This window comes from Bubalus bubalis, chromosome 1, assembly GCF_019923935.1.
Source record: "Bubalus bubalis isolate 160015118507 breed Murrah chromosome 1, NDDB_SH_1, whole genome shotgun sequence".
Taxonomy (NCBI): domain Eukaryota; kingdom Metazoa; phylum Chordata; class Mammalia; order Artiodactyla; family Bovidae; genus Bubalus; species Bubalus bubalis.
In genome coordinates this window covers 158,246,300-158,269,596 of record NC_059157.1, presented here as the reverse complement: position 1 = coordinate 158,269,596, position 23,297 = coordinate 158,246,300, and the positions used below count along the sequence as shown (strand labels likewise).

Sequence of the window (23,297 nt, the reverse complement as noted above, 5' to 3'; positions counted from 1 at the left end):
CACGCTAGTAAAGTAATGCTCAAAATTCTCCAAGCCAAGCTTCAGCAATATGTGAACTGTGAACTTCCTGATGTTCAAGCTGGTTTTAGAAAAGGCAGAGGAACCAGAGACCAAATTGCCAACATCCGCTGGATAATAGAAAAAGCAAGAGAGTTCCAGAAAAACATCTATTTCTGCTTTATTGACTATGCCAAAGCCTTTGACTGTGTGGATCACAATAAACTGTGGAAATTTCTGAAAGAGATGGGAATACCAGACCACCTGATCTGCCTCTAGAGAAATTTGTATGCAGGTCAGGAAGCAACAGTTAGAACTGGACATGGAACAACAGACTGGTTCCAAATAGGAAAAGGAGTTCGTCAAGGCTGTATATTGTCACCCTGCTTATCTAACTTATATGCAGAGTACATCATGAGAAACGCTGGGCTGGATGAAACACAAGCTGGAGTGAAGATTGCTGGGAGAAATATCAACAACCTCAGATATGCAGGTAACACCACCCTTATGGCAGAAAATGAAGAAGAACTAAAGAGCCTCTTGATGAAAGTGAGAGAAGAATGGAAAAGTTGACTTAAAGCTCAACATTCAGAAAGCTAAGATCATGGCATCCAGTCCCATCACTTCATGGCAAATAGATGGGGAAACATGGAAACAGTGAGAGACTTTATTTTGGGGGGCTCCAAAATCACTGCAGATGGGGACTGCTGCCATGAAATTAAAAGATGCTTACTTCTTGAAAGAAAAGTTATAACCAACCTAGACAGCATATTAAAAAGCAGAGACATTACTTTGCCAACAAAGGTCCATCTAGTTAAGGATATGGTTTTTCCCTTTGTCATGTATGGATGTGAGAGTTGGACTATAAAGAAAGCTGAATCCCAAAGAATTGATGCTTTTGAACTGTGGTGTTGGACAAGACTCTTGAGAGTCCCTTGGCCTGCAAGGAGATCCAACCAGTCCATCCTAAAGGAAATCAGTCCTGAATATTTATTTGAAGGACTGATGTTGAAGCTGAAGCTCTAATATTTTGGCCACCTGATGCGAAGAAATGACTCATTGGAAAAGACTCTGATGCTGGGCAAGATTGAAGGCAGGAGGAGAAGGGGCTGACAGAGGATGAGATGGTTGGATGGCATCACTGACTCAATGGACATGAGTTTGAGTAAACTCTGGGAGTTGGTGATGGACAGGGAGGCCTGGCGTGCTGCCATCCATGTGGTCTCAAAGAGTTGGACATAACTGAGCGTCTGAACTAAACTGAAGAATTGTCCAATATAACTGCAGTCAAGGAAATGTTTTGTATTTGTCCTGTTCAATACACTAGTCATGTTTAGACACTGAGCACTTTGAATGGTGGTTAGTACAAACGGGCAACTGAATTTTAAATTTAAAAAAGTTATATAAATTTAGATTTAAATGGTTACATGTGACTAGTGACTACTGTGGAGAAGTCAATGGCACCCCACTCCAGTATTCTTGCCTGGAAAATCCCATGGACGGAGGAGCCTGGTAGGCTGCCGTCCATGGGGTCGCTAAAAGTCGGACACGACTGAGTGACTTCACTTTCACTTTTCACTTTCATGCATTGGAGAAGGAAATGGCAACCCACTCCAGTGTTCTTGGCTGGAGTATCCCAGGGACGGGAAGCCTGGTGGGCTGCCATCTATGGGGTCGTAGAGTCGGACACGACTAAAGTAACGAAGCAGCAGCAGCAGCAGTGACTACTGTATTGGACAGTGCATTCTAGAGTGTATATCCAAGAGTGGAACTGCTAGGGCATAATGCCTGTTCATATTTAACTTTTGTAGCTATTATCTGTTTTCTAAAGTGATTTTAACAATTTACTCCACAGGCAGTTCATATGATTTACTGTTTTTCTACATTCCCAAACTCTTGGCGTTGTCATATTGTTTAATTTTAGCTATTCTTGTGGGCTTGCAGTGGTCTCTCATTGCTTTTTTAAATGAGATTTCCATATTATTCATGATGTGGTATACCTTTGTATATGCATATGGCTATTTGAATTTCCTCTTATGAGAAGTATCAGTTTAAATCTTTGGCTTATATGCTACTGTTATCTGTCATGTTTTTATTGATTTATTGGTGTTCTTTATGAATTATATATTCTAAATACAAGTTTGTTGATTATATATTTTGCAAATATCCACCCTTAGAAAGGTTTACACAATGCTGATATCCAATTAAATCAAATTATCAATTAAATAAAAATTTCTGTGGGTAGGGTCAAGACACTTTAAAAAGTGCCACAAGTGATATTAATCTGACTATGTGAGAGGAATAGATTAGAATTTAGTGTAAGAAATGATGTATTAACTATCAAATTGAGCTCTCTGGAACAGTTATGTTAATGGATATGTGGACCATCTCTGGAGTCACATGGTCTGAGTTTGCACCCAGGCTCTGATAGACTTTAGACTTAACTTATTTCAGTTTTTTTCATTTATAAAATTGGGTAATGATATCTACCAGATACCACCCTTATGACACCACTCTTATGGCAGAAAGTGAAGAACTACTAAAGAGCCTCTTGATGAAAGTGAAAGAGAATAGTGAAAAAGTTGGCTTAAATCTCAACAATCAGAAAATTAAGATCACAGCATCTTGTTCCATCACTTCATGGCAAATAGATGGGGAAACAGTGGAAACAGTGACAGACTTTATTTGGGGCGGCTCCAAAATCACTGCAGATGGTGACTGCAGCCATGAAATTAAAAGATGCTTACTCCTTGAAAGGAAAGCTATTACTAACCTAGACAGCATATTAAAAAGCAGAAACATTACTTTGCCAAACAAAGTCTGTCTGGTCAAGGCTATGGTTTTTTCAGTAGTCATATATGGATATGAGAGTTGGACTATAAAGAAAGCTGAGCGGTGAAGAATTCATGCTTTTGAACTGTGGTGTTGGAGAAGACTCTTGAGAGTCTGTTGGACTGCAAGCAGATCCAACCAGTCCATCCTAAAGGAAATCAGTCCTGAATATTCATTGGAAGCACTGATGTTGAAGCTGAAACTCCAATACTTTGGCCACCTCATGGGAAGAGCTGACTCATTTGAAAAGACCCTGATGCGGGGAAAGATTGAGGGCGGGAGGAGAAGGGGACGACAGAGGATGAAATGGTTGGATGGCATCACCGACTCAATGGACATGAGTTTGTGTAAACTCCAGGAGTTGGTGATGGACAGGGAAGCCCGGTGTGCTGCAATCCATGGGGTCGCAAAGAGTCAGATATGGCTGAATGACTGAACTGAATTGAACTGATCTGCTAGATAATCCTTATGAATTCTAAATAAACAATTATATGTACTGTGTATGACACATAGCAAGTGCTCCATAAATATTAATCATAGTCATCATCATCATCACCAAAGATTAAATTAACTGCCTTAGAGAGTAACAAGAGCCAGGATTTTCCTCAATGGGACGACATCAGTAATCTTTCACTAAGATCAGGAACAAGGCAAGACTGATTTCCCTGTCTCTTTCTCTATTCAATATTATTCTAGAGGGATCAGCAAATACAACTAGAGAGAAGAAATTAAACAGAGGCATAAGTATTGATAAAGAAGAAGTAAAACTACTCTGTTGATGGTATGATGGTACACTGAGAAAATCCTAGATAATTAATGATAACCAATGATTTTATTTAAACAATAAAATAATGTAGTAGTATAACAGATATAGTACTAAGAGGCAGAAATCAATATCTTTAATACACACAAACAATAACCATTTAGAGTACCTGACATTAGAGAAAAACCTCATTTACAATTAAAAAAAAGAAGATCAAATATTCATGAATAAACCTAACTAAAATGTGTAAAGCTTATAAGAAGAACATTTTTAAATCTTTTATAAGAAAGATCCAAGTGTGGACTAGAACAAATGAAAAGGATAGGACAACTTAACATGATAACATTTTATTTGGACCAACTTATAAACTTAACAATATCCTGATAAAGCTTTTTTAAAGGAAGTAAACAAGTTGAAATCAAAGTTGTTATGGAAAAGCAAGCATACGAGAATAGCAAGAAAAATACTGAGAAAGAAAACTATAAGGGGAATGGGGAGGTCAGGACTACTAGACATTAAAATTTATTATAATCTAAAAGTCTCTCTAATTGAAACAGTGAGATACCAGTGCATGAATAGACAAATAGTGGAATAGAATAGAAAGACCAGAGGTAGACCCAAGTAAATATGGAAATTTATTATAAGATAAAGATAATGTCTCAAAACACTGTGGATAATATTTGAGTTTTAAATAAATGACTCCTTTTAGAAAATAATGGGTAAACCTTTGGAAAAAAGATAAAATTATATTCATATGTTATACCAAACACAAAAATAAATTCCAAATGGATTGGAGATATAAATGTAAAAACTGAAACCATACAAGTAAGAAAACTCAAGTAAACTCCATTTAAAATTGGCTTTCTACTCTGGTCATCATGGTCATCATCAAAAAGTCTACAAACAACAAATGCTGAAGAGATTGTAGAGAAAAAGGGACCCTCCTATACTGTTGGTGGGAATGTATACTGAAGCCACTATATACAGCCATTATGGAGAATAGTATGGAGATCCCCCAAAAACTAAAAATAGGGTTACTGTACAATCCTGCAATCCCACTCCTAGGCATAGATCCAGAAATAACTATAATTTGAAAATATTCACCCCAATGTTCACTGCAGCACTATTCTCAATAGCCAAGACAGGGAAGCAACTTAAATGTCCATTGACATATGAATGAATAAAGATGTGAGATATACATGTGTATGTGTATACACACACACACATATACATACACACAATGGAATATTGCTTAGCTATAAAAAGAATGAAATTATGCTATTTATAGCAACATGGATGGACCTGGAGATTATCATACTAAATGAAGTAAGGCAGACAGAGAAAGACAAATATCATATGACATTACCAATATGTGGAATCTAAAAAAGTTATACAAATGAACATATTTACAAAACAGAAATAGACACACAGACATAGAAATCACACTTATGGTTACCAAAGTGGAAAGTTAGGGAGGGATAAATTAGGAGATTGGGATTAACATATTTATACTATATAAAACAGATAACCAACAAACACCTATTATATAGCACAGGGAATTATACTCAACGTACTCTAATAACCTATAAAGAAAAGAATCTGAAAAAGAATGTATAACTGAACCACTGAGCTGTGCATCTGAAACCAACATAACATTGTAAAACAACTACACTTCAATAAAATAAAATAAAAAACTGACTTTCTAAATCCAGAGACAAGTAAATAAAAAATGATATTTTTACTATAAAAATATTAAAAATTATACATACTAAAGACAGCTTAAGTAAAGTTAAAAAGACAAATGGAAAACTTGGGAAATATTTACAGCATATGTCACAAAGAACTAATATCCCCAATATGTAAGGAACCTTCAAAAATTAAAGGCTAAAGGGACAAAAATCCAATAGAAAAATGGGAAAAGATAAAAACAATTTACAAAAAACAAAAACAATAAAAAGGCTCTTAAATGAAAACAATTTAAACTCATTTATAATTATGTAACTATAATTTGAAACAACCCTGAGATAGCATTTCTTTACTATCAGACTGGCAAGAACTAAAAAGCATGATAATATATTCTATTGAGGAGGTGGTGGAAAGGGTCTTCTGTTACACCTTGCTGGTGGCAGTGCAAACTTGTGTGACCATTTCTAACAAAATTACCCTTAATTTTTAACCTAGAAATTCTAGTTCTAGGCATTTATCTAAAGACACACTTCCAACAATATGAAAATGCATTTGCATAAGGTTATTCACTGCAATATTATTTTTAATTGCAAAGTATCAGAAATAATCTAAGGCTCATATAAGAGAGTAGTGGAATTAACTATAGTGTATCTACACTATAGATTATTATGCAGCTATATAAAGAATGAGAAATATCTCTATGACTGATATATAGAAACTTCTAGGACATTACTTAATGAAAAAAGCAAAGTACAAAAGAATATATGTAAGGAAGAAGAAGATATAAGAAGATATGCATGTATCTGCTCTTTGTGCTAAAAGAAATACAGGATGATTAAACTAGAAAGTATGATATTGATTATTTACAGGGGCTAGGTGGGAACAGGAAGTAAGAATGGGAAAATGAGAATGGGAAAAAGGAATGAGGGCGGATGGTCTACCTTTTCAATAGTTCTGACTCTTGGAAACACGGTAATAATTTCACCTGCTGCTGCTGCTGCTGTTTAGTTGCTAAGTCTATTGAACTCTTCGCGACCCCATGGACTATAGTCTGCCAGGCTCCTTTGTCTGTGGGATTTCCCAGGCAAGAATACTGGAGTGGGTTGCCATTTCCTCTTTCATGGGATCATCCTGACCCAGGGATTGAACCTTCATCTCTTATGTCTCCTGCATTGGCAGGCAGATTCTTTACTACTGAGTGACCTGGAAAACCCAGTAATTTCACATACTTAAACATAAATAATCAAAATCAAAAAGAATGTGAGAGAAACTCAATATGTAATACAAAATGAAGGGAATGGAAATGAAAATAACTAACCTAACTAAAAGTGGACAACCGTGTCAACTCTAAGGTTAAAAATAAAAAGAACTATACACAACTATTATATTCTAGTTAATGTTTTTTCCCACACTAGTACGGGTTAGGGGAGAAGGCAATGGCAACCCACTCCAGTACTCTGGCCTAGAAAATCCCATGGACAGAGGAGCCTGGTAGGCTGCAGCCCATGGGGTCGCACAGAGTCAGACACGACTGAAGTGATTTAGCAGCAGCAGCAGCATGGGTTAGTAGTTCTTTCTCAAATATTTATTTATTTAGTTGGCTGTATTGGATCTTAGTTGCAGCACATAGGATCTTCGTTCTTCACTGCAGCATGTGTTTTCTTTTAGTTGCAAGATGGGGGTTCTTCGGTTGAGGCATGTGAGCTCTCAGTTGCAGCATGTGAGATCTAGTTCCCTGACCAGGGATTGAACATGGACCCCCTGCATTGGGAGCCCTGGATCTTAGTCACTGGACCACTAGGGTTAGCATTTCTAAAACTACTTTATGTGTATATCAGGGTTGAGCAGATAAGTAAATAAATTTGTGGAGAATGAGAACCAGTTTTCTCACTATCAGAAAAAGAAAAAGGAAGGGTTTGAATGAATGCTGTGATATTTGATTGGATTTGGAGCTATCAGTTTAAATCATGGTTTTAAATGATTTTTAAAGAGAAATTGATATGGAAATATATATATATATATATATATATACACACACACACACACACACGAGCATACATACATGTATTCCTAGATCTGTCCAGTGATAGAGTCTAGAAGCAAGACATCTCAGCAACAATAACAATAACTAGTAACAATAACTAGAACCCAGATGTTGGTTTCTAAATCCCATTCTTTAACAAAAGGAACTAGAACTCCTTAGGAAAATGATTGATTCTAGGGATGGGTCAGGAAAAATATAAGATGATACTGACTAATACCTTGTACTGCTAGAAAGTAAGGAAGTGCTAAAAAGAGATGAGAATGGCATATTGAATGGATAAAGGCATAAACCTGAATAAGTCAAAATAGCCCAATGGCCAAATGTAGGCTAACTGGAGTAATAAAATAAATAGTATTACTAATAACATATAGATTAAAATAAGTATCTGATCGCATACTAACACAAATAACAGGAGAAGAGATCATTTTTCTCTTGCAGGATAATTCCAATAATAAATATAGAGAAATTATAGAAATAGAAAATCACTTTCACATAATAATTGTTACAGGCAAGATTCATAAATTAAAGCTAAAATTAGTGGGCAAAAGTATGATAGGAAACAGAATATTTGCATAGCATGGCCTCAAAAATATCTCCCTACAAAATAGTTATAATTTACAAAGGGAAAAATAGTAACTTTACATAGAGAAATCTGGCAGACACCACCAAGTGATCAAAGGTTATATCATTGTCGTAAGACATATCAACATCATGAACCTCTTGATATGGTATGCTGGGGAGGGCAAACATCACTTCTGTGTTATTCTTGTCAAAAATTTATAACTTCAATTTGATTAATAGAAAACATGTGTTAATTACAAACTCAAGGATATCCTAGAAACAAAGCAAAGTGAAACAAACTGGCTGGTTGTCTTCAGAAGTGTCAAAGTCATCTGTAATAAGACACAGAAAGACTGTGGAATTGCTAGAGACTGAAGAATCTGAGGAGGCATGACAGTAACTGCAGTAATGAATTGAGGAACAGGTTCTGGACCAGAAAAGAGGACACAAGCAGGACGCTAGTAAAACTGAAATAAGGTCTATAAATTAGTTATTAATTCCCTAATAATTATATTATCATCATGTAGCATGTTAACATTAATAGAACTAGATGAAGGATATATTAGAACTCTCATACTATTTTAAAAACTGTTTTGTAACTCTAAAGTGAATTCATATTAAAAAAGATTTTAAAATGTAGTGTTTCCAGCTACATGAGTTCAAATAAGGGATAACAATTGGAGCTGTAGAAGAGATCTAAGCCATAACTGGGCGGGTCCAACACAAAGCCTTTAAGGTTTAAACCATGAGTGTTTTTTGAGGATATTAACACAACCCTTAGCTTAAAAAGTGAATAAGATTCTACATAAGCTTTGACCCAATGCTAATCCTCTTGAATCCATAGAAATTGAACATTTAGCCCAACGTTATTTCATTTCAGCAAATGGTACATGCTGTGAGGATCGTAAAATGTGTTATGAAATATTCAAATTAGCTTACAATGAAATTTCCTTAGTTTGAACTTTCAAGACTTTAAATACTTGAGAACAAATTTACATTCGTGAACAAGTTTTTAAACCACACTCTAAACAGCCATTCTAAACTATACCAGATAATCACACAAATGGCTCAAACAATTTAAATCAGGTGAAAATTATACTCTTACGTGGAAAAAAACAGATTTCAAAACAATTCGTGCACTACAATCCCATTTCTGTCAAAAGTGAAAATATATGCTTAGAAACGAGCCTAAAATTTTATATGATAAAATGTAAACAGTGATTAACTCTGGGTGGTTAAAAGTGGATGTTTTTCTTCACTTAGCAGCAATCTCTAAACTTTTCCTACAATAATTATATTACCTTGTAATCATAAAACAAAAAGGATTATAAATGTTTTGAAAAAAGAAAGCAGTGTAACAATTTTCAGATCTCTGAATAGTGAGTGGAATTAACTACTCCAAACAAACAGATGTAGCTAAATATAAAAAAATCTATATTCCAAACACTCATTTTGTGTTCAGATGAGGCTACATCTTTGCCTTGAGGCCACAAACAGGAGGTGATATGTGAGTTTTCCCCTTATGTCACTTCAGTTTAAAAATGCCAAAAATTACTCAGAGAACAAGTTTAAGCATTTGCAATTATCAAGGTGACAGTGTCAGAGGAAACACTAACATCTTATGCTTGATTTAAATTTTTAATAGCTTATTTTTTAAAATGAAAAGGGAAGATGCACTTTTTTAGGGAGAGGAAAGAGATATGTACACTGGGGTATTCAAGTCTTATTTCACTTTGGGGCATATATGAAGTGACAAGGATTGATTTTGTCCCATTCTCTTTTTTTGCAGTGTATTTCTTTATTAGAGTTTTGATGTTACATCACTTAAATGTTTTATCCCCACATTCTTGTTTTCCTTTTAAAAAAGTAATTAATTAATTTTAACTGAAGGCTAATTACTTTACAGCATTGTGATAGCTCTTGCCATACATTGATATGAATGACTTTGCCCCATTCTTTAAACTAATATCCATCTCTTGGTGATTAGATATTAAAGCTGTACTTAAATATTACAAAGAAGTACTTAACTTTGATTTGTAAAACTATTTTTAGATAGTTAAAACATTTTCCTTAAAATTAAAATTTCTTTGATTTCCCTGGTGACTTTAAGTTAGTTCTTACTGGTTTATTCTTCATTATTCCAAATGGTTGGTATGGCTAATTCAAAAAGCAGTCACTTCCAGCACTTGACTCTCCTTTGAGGATTGTTTCCGAATCTGTTTTTCTATATTCTACTGGTGTAGTAGAGGACCTTTCATCTTTTAAATGCTATGATGATAAAGAATTATAAGTGGGACTAAAAGGTCCATCTAGTCAAGGATATGGTTTTTCCAGTAGTCACATATGGATGTGAGAGTTGGACTGCGAAAGAGACACTGATGTATAGAACAGTCTTATGGACTCTGAGAGAGAGAGAGAGGGTGGGAAGATTTGGGAGAATGGCATTGAAACATGTAAAATATCATGTATGAAACGAGTTGCCACTCCAGGTTCGATGCACGATACTGGATGCTTGGGGCTGGTGCACTGGGACGACCCAGAGGGATGGAATGGGGAGGGAGGAGGGAGGAGGGTTCAGGATGGGGAACACATGTATACCTGTGGCGGATTCATTTTGATATTTGGCAAAACTAATATAATTATGTAAAGTTTAAAAATAAAATAAAATTTAAAAAAAAAAAAAAAGAATTATGCTTTTGAACTGTGGTGTTGGAGAAGACTCTTGAGAGTCCCTCGGACTGCAAGGAGATCCAACCAGTCCATTCTAAAGGAGATCAGTCCTGGGTGTTCTTTGGAAGGAATGATGCTAAAGTTGAAACTCCAGTACTTTGGCCACCTCATGTGAAGAGTTGACTCATTGGAAAAGACTCTGATGCTGGGAGGGATTGGGGGCAGGAGGAGAAGGGGACGGCAGAAGATGAGATGGCTGGATGGCATCACTGACTTGATTGACCTGAGTTTGAGTGAACTCTGGGAGTTGGTGATGGACAGGGATGCCTGGTGTGCTGCAATTCATGGGGTCGCAAAGAGTCAGACACGACTGAGCGACTGAACTAAACTGAACTGAAGTGCATGATAACAGCATATCTTTGTTGCTAATTCATAGTAATAAATGAATTTCTAGGGCTCTAAGACAACAAGTTAAAAGAAAAGAAAATGAAATCCATGGATAACCTGATGAGATTAGTATTAAAAGAGAAAAAGTGAAAGTGAAGTCATGTTTGACTCTTTGCGATCCTATGGACTGTAGCCTACCAGGCTTCTCCGTCCATGGGATTTTCCAGGCAAGAGTACCGGAGTGGGTTGCCTTTTCCTTCTCCAGGGGATCTTCCTGACCCAGGGATCGAACCCAGGTCTCCCTCATTGTGGGCAGACGCTTTACCCTCTGAGCCACCAGGGAAGCCCAAAGTGATCTCCAATAAGCTAACAAGTTATTTTATAAGTACAGTTTTCTTTATTCAGAGATGACAAAACTTTGAGGTTCTAGAAAATCGTTATTTCATTTGAGGGACAGTCACATTAAAACTTTGTAACTGAAGACCTCTGACATTTCTATTTTTTTCCCTGAACTTTAAAATAATAAACTGCTTAGGATTCAACCTACTAGGGGTCCAAAAAGAAGCAATTGTGTGGCTAAGTATAACACTGAATTTTAGTCTTACAAACACTCTCACTCTGATACATTTTATCGGACAGCATTTAAACCTACTCAAGTCATTCTTCTGCCATTTTCTTTATAACTTAACCTTGATCTGACACTCTCATGCCTACCAGAATTTCCAACACGATATACTGAGAATTTGTTTACTTGCATAAACGCTAAAAAAAAAAGCAATGTTTATTGTATTCTAAAAAAAAAAAAAAAAAAAGGCTGCCCAGGTGGTGAGGTGATAAAGAATCCGCCTGCCAGTGCAGAGATGCAGGAGACATGGGTTTGATCCCTGGGTTGAGAAGATCCCCTGGCATAGGAAATGGCAACCCATTCCAGTATTCTTGCCTGGAGAACCCCTTGGACAGAGGAGCCTAGTGGGCAACAGTCCATCAGGTTGCAAAGAGTCAGCCACAACTGAATGATTGAGCACATTGTAAAAATATGGTAGGGACAGTTAAATACATTTTAAATCAAACCTGTGTTTTTCATAGCCCCAAAACAAAGAACATGGATAATTCAATGAACTGATAAATTGAACTTAAATATTTGAAAATACAACCATAGAAGATAAAAAGATAGTGTTTTCATAATTACTACAATATCTACCAAAGTTTAATGTATCACTATAAGATATATAAGTTAAGTTGATTTCAGAGCAAAGAAAGAACTTTGAAGGAGAGGATGAAAAGAAAGTGCTTTTTAAGTCATTACCTTTTCCCATGAAATATCTGCTGGTGAAGAATAGGTTAAGAGTTAAAACCAATCTTTGGTCAGAAGAAAAACTTTTCAACCCTAAAACACATTTTGGTTATAATGTTAACCTTAAAGTCCGTAGGTGATATGCTAAGGAAAAGTCATACCAATAACATCAGCCTGTAGCTTAAGGATTTCTTGCTGTTGTTTTAAAATTTATGATAGTATTTCATTTAATTTTAATTAGTCTCTTAAAATATAAATTTACCTTTCCTAAGCATTGTATTATCTATTTTACCACTAAATATTTTTAAAGGATCATTTAAAATCAGTTTCCTGAATTATTTGTTCTTCACAGATGTTACAATATTAATACTTAATAAGCAATCTTTGTAGTTGAAAGATACCTGGATTGATTTTTTGTTTTCCATATATCATTTTGGTTTTTGATTTACAGAGGTTTGTAAGTTGTACTTCACTATTCTCATAAGACAATATACTTAGTTGTAAGCAGTGTCTGATCCTTTTACATATTCCCCCAATTCTAGGAGAACGGATTATATTCTCCAAAAATATAACTAAGGCTTTTAAATAAGAGCTATAAGTTGTGATACTTGAGGCAGCATTTCCCATTGTTTTGACAAAATAAATTAGAAAATGAAGTCATTTAAAGTAAGGTAGTATGGAAAAAAACACAAGTCCCACCCAGATATGTTGCTATCTTTAGGAAACTCAAAACAAGCAAAACTAAGGACTATATTATGCTAGAAATACACTCATTTGTGATAAAATAGTAAAACCAAAAAGCATGAGCAAGAGTCAAGATAGCTGTAACTGATAAGAGGTAAGCATGAGGATGGAACAGAGGAGTAGCACAGGGTACCATAGCTCCAAGTCACTGGGATGAACATGGGTGCACAATGACACATATACATACTCACTTCATCATGAATATTACTTAATTTTTAGGTGCAAGAAAACCAGGAGGCTTAGATTATTTAGGAGCAAATTGATGATGATATTGTAGGGAGGCCCCTTTTAGCTGGGATGCCACGTTGTTTTAAAACTGTGTGTGTCCTGTCAGTGCGTCCACACTGACAGAACAATATGTCCTATTAGTAATACACTTTTTATGATATTTTTCAATTGACAGTAAATATCTGGTGATTTTTTTTTGAGATATCCAATCATTGAACACTATGTGTAATTATTTTTAATCATATGTTTTGTATGCTTTGTTTTATTATCCAACTTTTAAAACTGATGATATCAAAGTAAAACTAGTAGTTTTAATTAATTAGAAGAATAAAGGAAATCTCAGATAATTCTGTTCATATTCATAATTGGTGCTTTATGGTCATATTTTTGATCAATGATTGCATTATTACTAGTGGGTATTTGAAGAATTGTATTTTTAATTTCAGAGACTATGGGCAAGTGGACTTAGATTTACACTGTCAGGTAGAAAAAGGTATCTTTTCCTAGTAAATCAATTGTGTGGAAAGCAAGGGCAACTTTAATTATCAGATATGAGCATTTAGAGGAAAGAACAATCATATCAATATCACACTATGATTTTAATAAAATAAGTACTCCTCACCATTATAGGCAGGCTGTAATCTAGGAAAGAATGAGATGAGCTTAACATACAAATTCTTTCATTAAAAAACATTATATAAACATTCTTCAATCCTTAAAAAGATGGAACATTAAGCAGGGTTTTGTAAAGGTTCACTTGGGTGTATTCTGAAACAGATCTTTTTTTCCTTGCTGAGTGTTAGAGGGACTAATTTCAGCAAGGTTAATAGGTAAGCTATCTAGTACAGTTGCAATAGGACTATTTCTTCATCACTAGTTGTATAAACTTTTGCCCCCAAACCTCTTTCAGGGACTTGTGTGAAGTTTTCAGGTGAAGAAAAATAAAACCTGTAAGTTAATTAACACGAGAGAAGTTTCAAGGGTCTAGTCTGAATTTATATGGATTACATGAAGTTAGAATGCTCTACTCTTCTCAAAAAGCATTTTTAACTCTGCCAATCCCCAAACATATAGAATTTGAATGAAAGTATAGAACTAATTAAAAACATTTAGAAGTCCTTCAAAAGACACTTTGAAATAAATCTAATATTATGGAAATTAATTGAGGAAAGTGAATACTATCTTGAATGAAATAAACAACTGATAATTTTTTTGCATGCTGTCATGCTTGGTCTCATTTTTACTTTACAATAATAACAATCTTTACTGTACCTGACGAGGGGTTCTTTCTGATTTACTCCTACACCATTCCCAGTCTGAGAGGTCTGGTTTCTGACTCTCTTCATGAGAAAGTCTTCTTTCCGGCCCTTCCAAAAAGGTGGTTTCATCATATTTAATATCACCTTCTGCTTTTTCAGAGAGTAGTGGATCAACACCTCTTTCATTGTGGGACTCCTCTTCAGCTTCTATAATGTCAGTGTTTGTGCATTTGTTGATGCTTGTTAGTGTGGAGCTGTCCAGAGAGGGTGTGGTGCTGATTTCCACTTTTATGGCACTGAAGATATGAGTGTCTCTCTGAGAGTCTTTTGTAGTTGTGCACTCATAGTTCATGAGATTGTGACAGGCTGTAGAATTTTCATCATCATCATAGTAATCTTCATGTGCTATTTTATAAATTCCATAACTTTGCTGGAATGATAGATTGAATTCAAAGCATCTCCTCTTGGCTATGTAAAAACAAAAACAAAATTCCATGATTAGGAAGGTAGATGTAAACTGCAGTTGAATATACAAAGTGAATAAAAATAAGAAAGTGAGTTAAACCTGATTAGTATGAAATCTTAAAATGATCTTGTCAATTATGCAAAGAAATAGTCCTTACAAGTTCAAGCCATCATATCATTCTGGGCCTAATTGTTGTCACTTACACAATGAAAGGCTTGACATACATACAGCTCCAGAACCCTGAAGTCTTTAAACAAATTTTATTTAAAACTTTAACTATAAATTTAAAAAGTCTCATATTCTTTCAGTTTTAGGGTAGCTATATTGGTCTACCAATTGTGCATTTCTTTATTTTAGGATAAAATACATAGTTTATAAATTTTATTTTACTAGATATTAACTAAGAAGCTCTTGATAGAGACTGCCCTGGTGGCCCAGGGCAGTCTTTAGTTAAGAATCTGCCTTTTGGTGCAGGGGATGTGAGTTCTATTCCTGGTCTGGGAACTAAGACCCCACATGCATCAGGGTAACTAAACTGGTACACCACAAGTAGATTGTCCACGTTGCCACAACTACTACTGAACCCATGTGCCACAACTAGAGAAAGTCTGTGTGTTCAACAAAAGATCTGCATGATACAATGAGGTTCCAGCATGCCACAACTATAAACGAACACAGCCAAATAAATAAATAAACATAACAAAAGCAATTTATCCTTAAAAAAAAAAACTCAAAAAGGAAGCTTTTAATATTCTTTGAGCTATTCAGCTGGCAATACCAACAATAGATATAACTGCTTTCAATATTTTAATGTATATCATTGCTGACATTTATGTTTATAAACAAATACATTAAAAATTAGATAATGCTGAAATACTTTTTAAATGTTTAAAAATAGCATGAATAATTTGAAATGAACTGTAAAAATATGCATATATTTATATTTCTGTGAAATGAAGCATTTTACAACATGTCTATACCTTATTAATTACAAGATGAGTTTAGCAGGAATGCATAAAACTTTCTATGGTTTAAATCAGATGAAATATGATGATATCCTATATACACTACTACTATTTGGTGAATACAGTATAAAGTTATACTACAATAACAAGTGAGAATGTGACAGAAGTGATATAATTGTTTTGTGTGAATGTCATTAAATACTAGATAATTTTTGAGTATTAAGAATGAAGCTATATCAAGATGGTAGACAAAATGCCATGTAATATTTTGGTTTTCATCTTTCAAATATGGCTCATTTCAAAACCTTTTTCTACTTGGATAGCTCTGTGTTTTATAGCACACCCTCAGCACACATTGAGAGATCCTTGGGGGAAAAGTTTATTAAAAACTATAAACTTTCTATGAAAACAACAGGTAAAGTTTGATTTATTTCATAGTACACCCTTGTGTCATTCATATGCTGATTCTATTACTGAAATTGTCTCAGAACTGAAGATTTACAAACCAATTTCACTGACTGAAAGATAGAATTTATAGTTATCATTCATTATTTGAGGCAAAAACACTCTTTGTTTGAACCAGGACACAAACAAAAATATCTATTCAAAGAAAATGGAAAAAGAGAAACAGATGTTAACACTATCCACTGTCTCACTACTTAAGTTTTTCTAATAATATAGTTCAGTAAAATTAAATTAGAATTTTTAGTTTATTTTAATAGTGTGAAAGCTGAATAAAGGGATGTTTCAATTATTGATAGGTTTTCTTTTTCTCTAAAATAAGATACCAAGTGACAAGTGGTCAATTCAAGGATATTAAGCAAACAAAAACTGTCATAAAACCCTAATTTTATCATGTAAATTGATTATCTGTAGCTATATATCTTATTACCTACACATCACAACTATGAAGTATAGAAAGCAAAAATAAGCAAGATTTTTAAAGATTTAGTTCAATGGACAATTTACCTGCATGTTATGAGGTGCAAGAGGCAGTCTGAGGTAGGCTTCAAGAAGGAAGTCTGATTGCGAAAGATACAATGGGGAACTAGAGCATTCCGGGGCCAGTTAGGCACATGGGTCATGTCATTTAACAAAACAACAACCCTACATAATAATAGGCAAATTGGTTCTATTTTTGTTTGAGAAAACAGGCTGTTAAAGGAAGCCTAAGATTACTTACTTAAAGAGATTTGAATTTAAAGCTGACTCCAGAATTGGAGTTATTAGCCTCTATGGGACATTGCTGTACTGCTAATCAGACCCTTGAGAGAAATATGTTAATAAAAGCAGAATGTCTCCAATATGCTATCTTTAAGTTAAGGGAAGTATGTTAATTATAAAATGTAACCAATAGAAATATTTCTTGTTAGTTACTTTTCCTTAACACTAGAGGTAAATTCTGACTAACTAATGAAAGTAATTGGCTATAACACTATAACAGGGTGGACAATGACAGACTAGTAACTTACAAGAAGCTTAAGGACCATCAGGATAGAGTCAGGATCTTTTGGAAATCAATACTACACTTATGAGAAATAAGTACACTGTTATATTTGTTCTGGGGATTCCCAGGTGGCACAATGGTAAAGAATCCGTCTGCCAATGCAGAAGATGTGAGTTCAATCCCTGGGTGGGGAAGATCCCCTGGAGGAGGAAATGGCAACCTACTCTAGTATTCTTGCCTGGAATATTCCACAGACAGAGGAGCCTGGTGGGCTTACAGTCCATGAGGTCACAAAGAATTGGACACAACTGAGCACACACGCTCATTTGTTCTGAAAAGCAAAATCCTATTTAGGACATGAATTAGCTCTAGTCTTCTGATTTTAATCACATCTTGCCAATGACAGTTTTAGACATAAGTAATTTTGTCAGCTTATAAATACAATTCTTCAGCGTAATATGCCACCAGATACTTTGACTTCATCAAAAAAAAGGAAGCCGAAAATCTGATTTTTATACTTAGAAAGTATTTTACTTGAACTGTCTGTTTAATTTTAAAACAAAATGGGTGTGAAAGCCATATCCAATCCATATGTCTGCCACCTGAGACTTCCGTGTTAAAACTATCCTGTTTTAAAACCACTTTTGTCTTGAGACATTAGTAATACAGATTATTGTTGGAAAAAGGAGAGAACTATTATCCCTGGAAACTTCATTTTCTGGTTGCATGTCTCTCAGTTTCCATATAGTGAAGCTGAGATGTAGAATCGTGTTTATATCATATTTACGGTAAGTATGAATTAGGGAAAAATATGTTCCTTTTCTTGTTCCTGGAATTTTCAGCAAAAAACAAAACAATGGCAACAAAAAAACATTAAAGGGGAACACTAATCTGTTAAGGAGAAAAAGCTTAAGTGTGAAACTGGAGCCATCAAAGTACTATAACTATATAGAATCAAAGTACTATATCAAGTAACTGACCAAGCTCCTGCCCACCTGAGGATGAGCCATCTTTGGAGTTTCAAAATTGTGTGTCATCCTAGCAATAGGAAAATTTATGGTGGGTCAGACAGTGAAAATACACCATTCTTATTCTTATAATTTCCCTGTGGCAGAGCCTGGGATCAAAAGAGAATGAAGCCATTTTAAATAAATGTTTTTCACGTTTTGTTTCTGAAGCCATGCTTCTCTAGACTTACATTTCAACATCTTCCCTGAATTTTTACGTCTCTCCCTGTATTGCCCTATACAAATAAGGGCAATGGAAATTTTAGAGGAAAAATATTACTTTGATCTTGAAAGGTGTGGTTCTAATTTCAAACATGAAATATTAACTTGATTATTGATTCCACTAGCCTGCTGTAGGTTCTTCTGTCCTGTGCAGTACCAGAGAGACTGCTTCCTAGACGATTTACAGTGATAGATATGTTGTACTGCTTTGTTTTCGACTTTGATAGAGGTGTCCTTTAGTTCTTAAAAAGACTGCTCTAAATTCTTCTTGTCTGTCTTACAATTTTAAATATATAAGGTAGGATTGCTTCATTAATTTAGTGACAAAATATTAATGTTTGATAGAATGGTAGAACTTTCAGGTCTGTAAGTAATTTTTATATGTTCTATGTTCTTCTGTGTTTTCTATCAAAAAGATTTATTTTTCATTTTCTGTGTCACCATTGCTCTGGATATTAATCTCCAGAAGCACATACTATTACAAGTTCTGTGGTTATTGTATTTTAAGGGCATAGACAAATTTGGTGTCTATTGAGAATAAAACTTTATGGCACCCTTAACACTAAAAAAATCTTCAGGTTATTTGAAAATTATCTAGATGTTAAATGTCATGAATACATGGAAAATGAGCAGTTCATGACTATTGAATGTTATAAAATAACCCTGTTGAAGAATTGATTACAGAGTATTCTTTAATAGTCTCCAGTTTTTATAGCCCTAATATAGTCTGAGATGGACTGTTTTCATTCACTCTTTCTTCTCTGTTAAACAAAAATATACTTGCTTATTCTGAGTAAAGGACAATTAATGGAAGAGTTAATTCAGCATACACTAATGCATTTATTAGTGTATTGGATTTATTAAATGGTAGAACATCCTATCTTTTTTCTGGAACGACAAAAAAGATATCCTTTTCCTTCCTGATAGAGTAAAAACATACAGGTCATTCCTCAACTTTTCCTGTCTTAGTATAGGAACAATTACACTCTATTGAGCTTTATAATTGACTCCATTCCTGTTAAAGATGCAGTTTTTAAAACAGATTTTTTTTAGTAACTAATGATGAGATTTATACATGAACAACTCTGCCAACCTTTGTCCTTTCTTGAAATTATAGGTATTTGGGGGGGGGGGTTGTCGTTTGTGTATATATCTGTATGTTTTCTAAAGGCAGAGGCATACACTTAAAATTTGTTTTGGAAATGTTTTTAGGTGCTCCTATTGCTTACTCTGAAAACTTTCCAACACCCTGGAAGAATACAAATAATGGAAAATAATGGAAACGCTTTTCTTTACTGTTCCACTCAATAATAATAAACTTTAACATAATGAATTTTAACTTTTCAAAAATGCAGGCTTCTCCTATGTAGACTTGGGAGGGGGATTTATTTTCTACTCAGCTAAGAGTTATGGTGGATATAACATCTAAAGTCCTTGGTCGATTTCATGCTGGGTTGAATGAATTCTCTTTCTTTTTTTAATCACCTAAAATAACCATTCAATGTACATGCAGTCCACAGAGTTGTTTTAAACCTGTCTCATTTAAAATTTACTCCAGCACTGTGCTGATAATTGTTTAACATATCTTCCTTTTATGTACCATTTCACTTGTCCTTGGACTCTTCATCACCTACTAAGGCAACTTTCTCAAAAGACCACCTTTCTGTATTTGACCCTCTGCATACTGTTCTCAACCTCTGCACTATCCAGGACTTACGTTTTTTTCCATCTGATGTCACTGCATATGTGTTCTGCTTGCAGTTGATGATGCAGCCACAGGGCAAGTGTGTCCAATATTTAGACAAGACAAACACTGGCGTTACAGTGGTGGCCAGGAGGGTTAGCATAAAGCTGAGCATCTCAAAGGGAAGGCTCTGAAACCCCAAGATGTGCTGGACCGCCATGTGGATCTGTAAAAGCAGAGAGCTTCAGACCTATCCCAGGAAAACGTTTTCCACTTTGCCAAGCCTTTTCCCCCAAGCATGCTGCCTCAGCTCCCTTCTCCAGGCCCCTTTCCTATCTGAGAGCTAGAAGCTCCGCTCCTGAGCTGGCATCACTGGTTTTGGGCTACCAGGATCCTTTGGGAAGAGGCCAGCTTCCCCAGACTGCACAGGCTTTTGAGGGTTTCCACTCCTGAGTGCCTGGTCTGTGCTGGCTGCCAGCTCAAGTTTCCACCAGGAAAGCACAGTTCACAACATGAAAAAACGCTATCCCAGAAAACAGGCAAGCATCTGTGAAACCTGTACTTGGTACTCCAGATGTCCTTTGTCATATCCCTAGCCCCTCAGCCCTGCCAGGCCATGCTTGTCACTCTAGGGCACCACCTGCCACTTCTCTCCTCTGGATCTCTCTTGGAGGCGTGAACAAAAGCCGGTTTTGTCTACTCTCTGTTCTCTCTACTAGTGGTTATGCCTCTCCTCTCTTCCTGATGGGGATGGGCTGCGACCTTACTATGGAGGAATGGAGCAAAGATGAGCGCAGGACAGAAGACTCTGGGAATAATAGAGGCATACAATGTTTTCCTTTACTGCCTCCCTCCTTTTCTGAATACTCCCAGACGTTGCTCGGAGAGAGAACAACCTTGACCATGACAGATCTGGGAAAACTAAGTCTCCTGCGCCTGAAAGCGCTCCCCGCCCTCCTCCCTAATTTTGAATCGAGAAGCACTTAGCAAAGGCTTCGCGGCTGCTAGTCCTACTCGTGAACTGCTTTCCTCCAAGTGCTTCTTGAAAACCAACCGAGATACATTTGTAAACGGACTAAACTGCACATCTCTGGGTGACCCTCCAAACCAGGGGCGCTGGTCTCATCAACACGCACTCATACTGTCTGGAACACACATCCGCACACCGTGAGCAACCGCACTTTTACCATCATGGGCAGCCAAAGGGTGACTCTTATCAGCGCTAAGATCAAAGAAAAGCGCTTCTGCGCTACGCTCACGGTGAAGCTCCTGGTGCCAAAGAGAGTCCCCCGGTTCTCGCGCCTGCAGTCTCCAGCCACAGCGGCAGCACCGTGCCCCGGCTCCTGCCCTGGCCCTGAGCTCCTCGCGGGTGGACCGGGTCCAAACACGGTGTCCGAGCTCGGGGAGCATCCTCCAGAGCACCGCGGGGCCGGACCTGGAGCATCATCTGGGGACAGGGAAAGCACTCTCCCTCCAGTTGCAGGGGTCCCTGGAGTGGAAGCGCCGCGGGAAATTTCCTGGTAGTTGGCGTGAAGTCTCGGCGGCTGCTCGGAACACAGCAACTGGTGAGTGAGCGGGACCGAGAGGCCGGCTAGTATTCCGAAAGCTGAAGTGTACACAGCGAAGAGGAGCAGCACGTAGGAGCTGGAGCAGTCGGCCAGACAGCCCCAAGGCGTGCGCACGAAGGCGCCCCAGCCGCACAGAGGGAGCGCCGAGAGCAGCAGACTGGCTGCCCATACGGTCAGCGCCACTCCGAGCACCTGGCCGGATCTTCTGGAGGTTGCCTGGCTCCCCACAGCCCTGTGCATCGTGTAAAAGTTGTAGGAGACTAAGAGAGTCGCCTTCAAGTTGCTCGAGAGGCCCTGGCATAAATAAAGTAAGGCAGAGATGGTGCACAGAGACTGGAAGTAGTCAGAGACCCCATTTGGCCACTGCAAAAACATGAAGATGGTCACCGACAAGACGCTCATGAGATCATCCCCAGACCAGGAAGCCACAAGCATGGACACCACAGTTCTGTTCCGCATTTTCAGCAGAGAAACTAGTGAATAAATGCTGCCTGCCAGGGCTGCCAGAGTCATTAGGCATGTCAGGCAAAAAAGATAGATATTCACGGTTCCTGGCGGATTTAAAGGGTCTGTCGAATTATGGTTTCCTTTCCACAGGTTAGAGTCATTTGTTGATAAGTTACTGAGAAACACAGACATTATCCTTGGTCAATATTCAATTTCTTTTTCAATAGGTCTGTAAATAGTCTCACGATTAATAAGCATGGCTGTTAGTTGCAAATCAGATCTCATTTTCTCCTACCAAGTTTCCCTCAAAATGTTCCACGGTCATTCCTGCAGAAAACGGTCAGACAAGTCTCCGTTAGACCTGACTCAACTCATATTTGAAAAATGGGTTCCACTTAAAGCAGCAATAAGAAACTTTTCAACATTTCAATTAAAAAAAAAAAAAGCCAAAAACTCCCTCCTGAAACCAGCAAGTTTCAGGCATGAAAGCAAAAGCTCCTCAAGTAGACTGGAAAACAATGATGTCTGGATCCTTTTGGGTCCTTCTTTGGAGCAAAGCAGCTTTGGCTTGAGGTAATCAAACTCTATTCACTTTTTAAGAGCAGTAAAATGATGCATTTGGTTCCAGAGCTGGATTCAAAGGCAGAGAGATTATCAGATAGATTTCAGCTTGGCCGGTTCACAGACTGGGAGACAGAGAGAAAACGAGAGAGAGTCACTGAGCACAGCTCCCCATCGGAATTGCTGTGTTCTTCAATCAGCCTGTGATCCTCAGAGCTGCAGGAAGGAGGAGTCAGTCAGCTCTAAGCAGGAGAGAAGCAGGAACAAAAGGGAGGGGAGTTCTGTGTGTGAGCGAAATGATGTACATCTCCTCAGCCTGCCTTATTTGAAGCAAGAGACAATGTCTTTGCTAAGCCTACCCTTTTGGTTTTGACATATAAAACTAACCCAAATACTTGCTCAGGCTTGATGTGAATGAAAAATAGCATCTTGTTTTCATTTCAGAGGCCCAAGCTACTCTGCTAA

At 36.7% G+C, this 23,297-nt stretch overlaps 1 protein-coding gene across 1 annotated transcript in view; it reads right to left on the bottom strand.

Moving 5' to 3' along the window:
- Positions 1-23,066, bottom strand: part of GPR149 (G protein-coupled receptor 149) — an 82,969-nt gene extending 59,903 nt beyond the window's left edge. The window contains exons 1-3 of the mRNA XM_025289512.3: positions 21,444-23,066; positions 20,290-20,482; positions 14,479-14,933 (exon numbers count right to left, since the gene is read on the bottom strand). Of these exons, the coding sequence (XP_025145297.1) occupies positions 14,479-14,933; positions 20,290-20,482; positions 21,444-22,463 (1,668 nt within the window). The 5' untranslated portion in view covers positions 22,464-23,066. The remainder of the gene's footprint in view (positions 1-14,478; positions 14,934-20,289; positions 20,483-21,443) is intronic.
- Between the last annotated feature and the right edge of the window lie 231 nt (positions 23,067-23,297).